General features: G+C 35.6%; 1 protein-coding gene across 1 annotated transcript; it reads right to left on the bottom strand.

Moving 5' to 3' along the window:
• Positions 1-689: 689 nt before the first annotated feature.
• LOC141607077 (ferric reduction oxidase 2-like) lies at positions 690-6,982 on the bottom strand. The gene is made up of 7 exons (XM_074426439.1): positions 6,454-6,982; positions 5,338-5,440; positions 5,047-5,232; positions 4,642-4,876; positions 3,873-4,441; positions 2,521-3,230; positions 690-1,053 (listed from the first exon to the last, which is right to left on the bottom strand). Exons 1-7 carry the CDS (start codon positions 6,656-6,658, stop codon positions 914-916), a joined length of 2,148 nt encoding a protein of 715 aa, XP_074282540.1. The 5' UTR covers positions 6,659-6,982; the 3' UTR covers positions 690-913.
• Between the last annotated feature and the right edge of the window lie 2,794 nt (positions 6,983-9,776).

Here is a 9,776-nt window from a genome sequence, read left to right as displayed (position 1 = left end):
ATCCTACAACAATACACCATAATACATTCTCTCTTTCCAATTACCTCACCCTACAACAAATGCTTATTTAAATCAAACTCTTAAATCTTGTGCCACCCATTAATATTGAAGGTTATTTTTTTTTTTTTTTGACAGCAAATATTGAAGGTTATTAAGACCAGTAGGATGTATTTTTTAAAAATTTAAAACATATTTAAAATTAATATTTTGATCATATTAAATGTTTACGTTAATTATATTGACATAATTATTAAAATAATTTTTTTTAATAATTATTTTATTATTAAATATTTGTTGGTATTGAACAAAACAAAGGATTGTATTGGGAGGTTTTATGAAAGAACAATCAATATAAATTAGTGGGGTCTTATATAGTAAAATGGTCTTATGAAAGAACAATCAATATAAATTTCATACATAAAATCGCATTTCATATCGCAAAATTCCAAAAGCTATGAGGTCTTATCGCACTTATATATACCTTTGTCATTTGGCACAGTTTATTATGAAAGCAATTTATTAAGTGGGCGACATGCCCACGAGTCATCGACTCATCGGCACCCCTTTTCCGGTCCCACCGCTTACCCTCTTGACCCCAACTTGTCCTCATGTGAAGCTTCTTTGAAAATTGGAAAAAGATTCTATCTAAAATATTAGTAATATCCACTAGGACTACCACTAACAAATAACCTAATCCCTCTCGCTCCAACACTAATATTAGTCACGTGTTGAAAATGAACACCGTTTGTTTTCGAATGATCTAATAAAGACAGCCCGTTGTTTTCCTATAATCTATGATCCTATCAAAAAGTGATTATGTTACAATTCACCTAACGTATATATACAATGGTTTGAGTTGTTTGTAAGAATCTTGAGGTAAATAGATTCTTCAATTAACATCTGCACTAAATAATCACCAGGTGAAACTGAGAGATTCAAAATGTAGATTCTCTGCCAAACCGGATCCACATATAGCAGCTACTTCATGCCTCAACGCTGGTGGCCCACAAACTAGTACCCCAACACTAGATTCCCTTTGACCAAACAACATAACTGCAATAATAATATAAATATTACTTTAGCGGAACGTCTCCCTTCATAAGCTCATTTTCGTCAGAAGGTTTCAGACGGGTCATTTATTTACAAAAAATCATTTCATTTTACAAGGTTAATTGTTATTAGACCTATAAAAAAAGGTATTTTTGAGACCGGGTTATTTCGGGTATATAATTATTTGTCTTCGACTCTTTGAGGAATTTTTTTCAAAAATAAGGCTTAAAATTAAAGAAATTAACAAAAAAGGGTTTTGTTGAAAGTTATTACCTGAAATGGGTCCACGTCATACCCGAAGCTAGAGTTGTATTCAAATCGCTTTCCCACTATATCTTGGTTGGCATGAAATTACAATTGTTTTTAAGGACCCTTGATCCTAGCCCAAGTCGGGCCAGCGACTTGAGCCCAAATCGCTTAGGGGCCCGGCGACTTGAGCCCAAATCGCTTAGGGGCCAGCGACTTGAGCCCAAATCGCTTAGGGGCCCGGCGACTTCTCCCTTATTAAAACACTTTTGTAATAAAAAATAAATAAATAATGTTGCTAGCGTGAGTCGAACACCAGACTTCTTCCCCATACTATTCATGAATTAACCACCAGGCAAAGGCAATTATTGTCATATATTTAGGCATGTAAGTTAAATATTTAATGGAAATAACGCAGGGACAAATAATTATGGTAGTTATGTATTTAAGTGCTATAATTTAGCATTGCAATATGCGTGTATCATTGGTAGATTGGTACGGAGTAGTATACATAACATCCCTTACTTGAGCGAAACGTCTGAGGTTCGATTCCAGCTATCCCCATTTTTGATTTTTTTTTGGCGTTCGCTAGGGTCGCTCGGTGGCTGAGCGAGTTAACGTAAAATCGCTCACCGACGAAGCGACTTGAATTCTTAACCTAGCTTCGCCAAATCCGATCCTACGTGGACCCATTTTCGGAAAATACTTTGAAAAACAACCCATTTCGCTAATTTGTTTGTTAGAAAACCCCATTTTGGAAAAAAATTCCTCTTTGAGTGTGTTATTAACGGGTCATTTAAGGAGATGAGAACGTTATTTGGTCGGCTAAACAAAAAATTCCTTAGCATAGTCTTGAGTTCGAATCCTCCTACCTCATATATTATAATGACTCTGTGGCTCATTTAAAACTTGGTCGATTCAAGACGTGTCTATTAAAGTTATTCTTATTTGCTATGCAAATAAATTGGGCCGAGTTTTGATTGAGTTATATTGAGGTTGATTAGTTTTCGATTAAGTCGATTAGGCCGTTGTTAAATGCATTTTGGTTATTTGGATTTGTCGATTTTGCTCAGCTTAACTATTAATCATACTACCTCTGATTCTTTGGAATTGCCCCACTTTTTAAGATTTTTGAGGAGTATTTCAATCAAATGGGAAAATTCCTAAGAATCGGAAGGAATAATGCATAAGAATCAACTCAAACTGAGGATGTAGATTGCTTACGCTTTAGGTCCGGCCGTTCACCATAATGAACATCAGTAAAATCAATAATGGATTGATACGGAAGGCTTTCGAGTTCTCTATCAGCATTATAATACCCTGATTCCGGCGTTACTTGAGGCGTAACTCCTTCCGTGCTAATGATCTGCCTTGTTTCGATGGAATAATTCCTCTTCTTGTTTCCGATCACAACAATACTTGATGTTATGACTATACAAACACATAGTATCAAGAGGTACAAAATTGTCCTTTCCCAAGTCGCGAAGATTTCATTCGTGTTATGATCAATTGGGTAAATGTAGTATCTTGTAAGGATACCAATGATAATAAGAAAACCAATGAAAGACGACGAAATTATAGCACCAAGCCATAAATAACCGTTCTTTCCTAGGCTCGGAAAGATGGGTGTGTCGCTAGCATTGGGTTTGAACCATATGGTTCGAGGTTGGGTTTGGTTCTCTTCTATTTCGGTTTTTTCTCTAGTGACATAGGCCTTGATTTGTAAGTCTAATCTTGAAAGATCATAAGTTGTGCTCGAAAGTGGGAGGAGGAGGTTCAACATGGATAAATCTGAGGAGTTCTTGAATGAGCAAATGAGAAGAATTTTCGGTATTTGTGAGTTTGGAGTCGTGCTAGCGGAGAGAAGCTCTCGAATGATCGAGAAATAGGGTGTTATGCCACTGCCTCCGCTTATCATCACCAATAAGTCATACCTGTAAACAAGTAGAAACACCCTAATTAATTCATACTCTGTATTTGATAGATATGTTACTTCGATACTTCATTTTAGATTAAAAATTCGAAAATTTTGCACAAAATAGTCGTATCAGACACTTGACACGTGTCAGACACAAACACGTAACTCGTGTCAGTCTTAATTTGTGAATACAAATTAATTAAGGTGTCAGAGAGGAGTTTTTTTGGGATATTCTCTCGTGTACCCCTGAACTTTTTCGTTTTCTAAGATGTACTGCTCGTTTTTCACAAAAAACTTTGACCGACAATAATTCTCTGTAAAACGGTAAATTTTTTTTCAAACCAATTATCTCGTCAAGGCCTTGAATTTGAAAAACTTTTTTAACGAATAAACTTTGACCGAACATAATTTTTGACTACGAGTTGAGACGTCGGTGAATTCTTTTTCAAACTGAAAACATCATAAAGACGGTCAATTTGAAAAAAAAAATCATCATATTCTGAACTTGTAGCCAAGAGTTATTGACGGTCATAGTTTTTTTTTTTTTGTAAGAAAAGAGGAACACATCTTAGAAAATGAAAAAGTTAAGGAGTACCCGAGAAAATATTCCTTTTTAACACAACTTTTAATCAAATTTTAAGGTTTCATACTTTCATACCTTAGGAGATGGTTGGAGACAGGTCCATAGGGTCCTTCAACAGAGGCTTCAAGGCGATCAATAGAGGAACTCGAAACCATATCGAAAGCCTTCCTAGTCCAATCGCCATCAACCGAGATAATAACACTTAACCTATCATTCTCAAGGACACTACTTGAGCTAATACTAAAAGGGTGCCATTGAAGCTTAGAAATCTTCGGAATGTTAACGAAGATTATGCTAGTAGGGTTGTAGCTCAAACCAGGGCTCTTACTGAAATTGAGCTCTACAACTTCACAAGTCAAAACTCGAGCAGAAAGCAATCGAACACCTTGTTTTGATTGTAGGAACCTCACGTAACGATCAATCATGAATAGAAGGAAGCCAGGAAGAACGTAGAAAGCATAGGATATGCCCACATGAAAGAAGAAGAATAACATAAAGAGGATGTAGAGGTAATGTGTGTATAAGAAGACCTCAAATATCTTTCGTCGAATGCGAGGAATTGTTGCTACCCATAATATTAATCCAATTAGTAAAGATATTTCACCAGCTATGTTAGAAATACCGGCTTTCTTCCACTTCAGTGCCTGCAGATTGAAAAACATTGTCAAGTTCAATACTCGAGACAAATACATAGTGCTGGCCCCCAGGCGGATGAAATTTTCGAAGTTTTTAGTTAAATTTCTCAAAAAAAATTCAAGTGTACCAGTTCAAATCATGGCTCCGCCACTGCAAATACAGTTTCCATTATGAAACACAAATGTGAAACCGAGGTAGAAAAGATTACCAGGGATAAGTGACCAGAGACGGCCCAATATAAGAGATAGCCAAGGCCGTGAGCGGTGAATAAGGTCATGAGGGTGTGACCGAGCCAAATGTGGTACTTGACACTTGCTTCCGAGGTTAACCCGAACAATGGCAGAATTGTTGATGCTCTTGTTATCGGGTAAAATAAAAATGACAAGCATATGTTGCCTGTCGGTCCGAGCCTAAATACTGTCACTTCCCACTTTGCCATCCATCTGCAATTAAGAAGTATATATATAACATTCCCTCCGTTTCAGTCAATTGTATACATATCTACTTTCTTTTTTGAAGAGAGTTCCACACAAATGTAAATAAATGTTTGAGTTGTTTCTGTAATAAAGATTTCAATACGAAAAGGAAGTAAAAGCGAAGCTTATATGCATACCGTTTCTCTCCGTGTTTGAGAGTGATGTGACCATAACCGACATGTAAGTAGACGGAGAAAGACCAGATGAGAAGAGCTAGAAACATAAGGATAAATGAGAGCTCTATCCATGAAACTACCCCCAAGGGGCCTGTAATTAGCACCGGTCTTCTCCATCTTGCTAACCATTTTACTTTCTCGTCTTTTCTGTATGTTCATTGTTATAACGGATGTAAGAAAGATAATAAATGAACGTAAATAAACACATTAACGATGTAGGAGTAATATAAGTTTTTATCTTCAACTCCGTACCTTATTACGCCAAAACTATGTGATTGTTTTTCGAAATAGGCGTAAATGGATCCCAAAAGAGCGATGAGGATGATGGGTGTTGTGAAAATCAAAATGTTTGGACCTGCAAAATGGAATTAATATGTAAATAAATGAATGAAACGGAAGGGAATAGTATACTAGTTACGCGAATACGGAGTGTAACGCAACTCCCTCAGACTAACACCAAACTTATTAGGCCTTGTTTTTTCCGGCTTAATTTTAGCTCGTTTTATTTATGCTCACCAGTCACCACTATTCAGTTCAGTTCAAAGGAAATTGTATCAATTTTATATGGATGTGGAACACTAAAATAATACGTAAACTATAAAGGTTAAAATATAACGAAAATATTTATATATTAGGTAACCTTATATATTTTAGTTAATAAAACATCTAAATTGAAGTTTCGTGTTACGGCCCATTAGCCCATGGGCCGCCCGACTTTTGACTAAAGAGCAGGCAAGGGCAAGGATAATTGGCCCATAATTAAGGCCCTCCCCGCCCACTAATGTCTTAAAGGGCAACTTTTTTTTTCACAGCCCGACCCATGTCCGGCCCAAGCCCGCATTTAAACAGCGCTACTCTAAACTGCCCAATGAAAACTCGATTAATTTTTGATTCAACCATTGGGTTTATTGGTGGACCGGTTGGTCTAGTACTCTAGTGTGGAAGTTGTCCTAAACTTATACTTCCTCCGTTTTCATATGATCTACCCATTTTATTAAAATACTACATTCATATATTCAACAAATGGGTAGATCATATAAAAACGGAGAAAGTACATGGTATCCAAAGTAGAAGTAATTGAATAAGCTATTTGTTGTAATAATATGTCGAGATATCGACATATTATAATTTAGGAATATGACGTATATTAAATATTAATATGTCGTATAAAATAAAGAGTAATTTAGATTTTACTCTCTTTTAAAATTGAGGGTAAATGATCGAATTGTTCATAAAATGCAATTCTAAAATAAAAAGGATAATAATTGAGTGAAACCCCAAGAAATAAAATAGGACAACAAATGACCGAGACGGAGGGGTATAACACAAAAAGTTACTCCAATGAGAAAAAAGAAGCAAGTAACAAACCTTGAGTGCCAAAAAAGGTGGAGTTCAACTTGGCTTTCAATTTGGGCTTCCAAGTACGTTTATAAAGACTAGTTGGCAAAAGAATCCACATCATCAAATAACCCAACGACACTATTAACACCGTTGCCAAGATTGTTAACCTAGTTACACCACTGCCTCCACCACCGCGGCCTCCGCCTCCTCGTCCATGACCGGTTGCATCCATTGTTCACGTTCTTTTAGTATCCCTTTAATTCGTTGTATCTACGCATTGTACGATCCAATTTTATAGGGAAAATATGAATGAGCACACTTTTGGTAGTGATCAATAATATGAAAATATAATCAAAATTCAAAGTTCATGATTTATAAATTGCCCGAAAATTATTAATTCAATGTACATTTCGTTTGTGATTTAGAATAATTCAATTTAATTAGAATTTGGATTAAAAAAAAAAGTAGGGCAGGAAGTATGAATGAAGGTCACTTTCAAGGGTAGTGAAAAAGAAGATCACTATCACTATATATACATAGAAATATAGTGTATGAAATCTGTTTGATGGTATTTAAGTTTGACTTAACTATCAATTTCAATTAATTCCACAAAAAATGGATTCATGTGTCAATTTTGTTACTCTCGTGTTGAGCTTGTGTTATTCTCAATATTATGCGTGGCGGATCAAATGCATGGTAGCATACATTGTGTTTCCTTCTAAAACAGGATTTTACGTCAATTTTGTTACTCGCGTATGGACGTTGCGAGTTATGATAAATCCTTTTTAAATGAAATCCGAAATTTAATTTATATTGATAAGGTTTTGGTCTAGCGGTGGAGATCATTAGGTAGACTATACATCTGATGTATTATAACGGATAGTTTTGAGGTTTATAATAAAATTTTCAAGTTTTATTTTAAATATTATGAATTTATTATAAAATTTCTAAGTTTATTCGTTTAAACATTAATCTCAAAAACTTACAACATAACTCATAACATTATATACTCCCTCTCAGTCACTATATTGTTCCCATTTGATATGGGCACAATACTTAAGGAAAAATATTAAAATAGGAGTAAAATAGTTGTGTGGGGTTGGTGATAGGAGAGAGGGATGAATTATTAGTATTTAAATAAAGAATTGTGGGGTCAAAACATAAAGGAAAGTAATAAAATAGAGGAAAAGAGTTGTGTGAGGTTTAGTGATAGGAGAGATAAATGAATAAAATAAGAGTAAAAATATCTAAAAATAAAAAAGGGAACATTAGTTGAATAATCCATTTCTTGAAAGAGGGAACATTATAGTGACTGGGAGGGAGTATAAGCTTAGATTAATAATTTGAGTTTTGACCTCCAAAACTAAAATATAACTTATAAACTTCATAAAACTCAGAAAAAATACACATATGTAGTACATACATCTGATATATGTTCAAAACTAACTAAAGACCTTGGCACGACAAGTAGCCCATGGCCTGTCGTACGGTCCTAGAGCATGTCAATCCTGTGTCATGACAAAATAGGTCAGGTGTCATGTAGGGCGTGCCAATCTAATCCGACCTATTGTCACCATCCCCAAGCAGAAGGTCGAGTTAATCGGGTCACCAATATTTTTCCTCATCATCACATCTTAATTATCTTGACCCAATTTCATCCTCTCAAACAGAAGGTCGCGACCTAAGTCACCAACCCAATTATTTTTCACTTTCTAGCCAATGAGAGAGTGCCACCTACCGGGTCACCATACTCAACCAAAGGTCACCTTTCCTTTATTTTGATGGTTGTCCTTTTTTTTTCCGGCCAATGGAAGAGTGCCACCTAGCGGGTCACCAACTTAACTCAAGGTCACCAATTGACCCTGAGTAGTTGAAGGTCACCAAAATTAACCCCTTAATTCTAATTTAAGATGTCATTAAGGTGACCCAACAAGGTCACGACCCAGTCGGTGACCTTGCTTGGGGATGGTCTTAGTATGCTCGATTCATCTCGTCATTGTATAAAGTATAAACTAAACATCACCTTACTCCAACAAAAATAAAGTCCCATAACAAATGTATGGAAATTGAGATGGACTATTATAATTGTATCATATGTACAACTTTGAAATCTTCCCTTGACTCTCTAACAATGTTTATGTTGGTATAAAAAGAGGGGAAAATGTAAATATTTTACATTTTAAAAATAAACATTAAAAAATCCAACTTGTATAAACCAACTCCTGTTGTAATATCTATTAAAATGGTTCCATGACTTCGTCTTCTCCGCATTTCCCTACTTCAATTGCCATTGTATGTTCATTATTTGTGTCTTGTACCCTGCAACAATCTCTTCTCGGAGCCTGTCTCATTCAATAATTATCGATCAGTTTAAATTTTTCAATAACTTGCTTATAATAATAAACAAATAAACTTTGGACGATAAAAACCGTGATTAAATTCTAGTTATTCTCTTCAAGAATTACTAAGGTCATATTGCTACAATAATTTTTCTAAAATGTATTCTTAGGACACACCTCAATCGAGAGCCTAATTATTGGAGAAAGATTCACGAGAATATATATTACACCCAAATTGCTAAATAGGACGTATATTTTGTTTCCCCGTGATAAATTGGGAAACTATAGACCATTATCATAATATCACACGTTAAAAACACCGTAATTTTAGAGTTCAGTTGGATTCAGCTCGATAACACAACACTTAAAACACAAATTAAATAACTACCAAATTTGAAAAAAAAATAAAAAAAATGTAAAAATAGACGAAATTAAATTACCTCATCCCACTTGTGAGGATCAATCGTCTTATAAACCTCAACTCGATGAATCTTCTCAGGACTTTCATCCTCCCACCAACAATAAGAATGAGGAATTCGATGATTTAAATAGTCACTCCTTGTCACGTTCGTGTCGGAACTAATAATTTGAGCATTATTTACGTAATATACATACGGCTTTTGACAAGGGTGGTGACTAAACGGCCTTGTATTAAACGAAAATCCAGAAGGGTCATCTTGTTTGTACCAATTGAAAAATGTCCTAGCCGGACGTTGCATTTCTCGAGGCGTGATTGAGCCTCGGATTATTTGGACCGCGTAACCCCAAGAAACCGAGATAGTCCAATTTCGGACTGTGTCATAGCAAATTGATTGTTGCATTAGCGAGGCTGAGTCGAGTTTTGAGGGAGTCGTTAGGCGAGTTAGGGCTTGAGCCGGAGTCATGTAGGGAAAGATTGGGTCTAGTATGTCTAGGTGGTGTAAGGAGACTAATGGTGCTATTGGGTGTGCTGCTAGTAGTCCAAATAGATTGCCATGAACATCACACTGCAATTAAATAAACATTATTGTT

The sequence above is a fragment of the Silene latifolia genome, chromosome 10 (assembly GCF_048544455.1).
Source record: "Silene latifolia isolate original U9 population chromosome 10, ASM4854445v1, whole genome shotgun sequence".
Classification (NCBI taxonomy): Eukaryota; Viridiplantae; Streptophyta; class Magnoliopsida; order Caryophyllales; family Caryophyllaceae; genus Silene; species Silene latifolia.
This window is presented reverse-complemented; position numbering and strand designations above follow the sequence as displayed.

Bases quoted from the DNA above. Each gene is read 5' to 3' on its own strand.
- LOC141607077 (XM_074426439.1), bottom strand. From the start codon at position 6,658: ATGGATGCAACCGGTCATGGACGAGGAGGCGGAGGCCGCGGTGGTGGA. The intron at 5,441-6,453 runs GTTTGTTACTTG...TCCATTTTGCAG, and splicing joins CACCTTTTTTGGCACTCAAG to GTCCAAACATTTTGATTTTC. The intron at 1,054-2,520 runs GTAAGCAATCTA...TTATTATTGCAG, and splicing joins TGAACGGCCGGACCTAAAGC to TTATGTTGTTTGGTCAAAGG.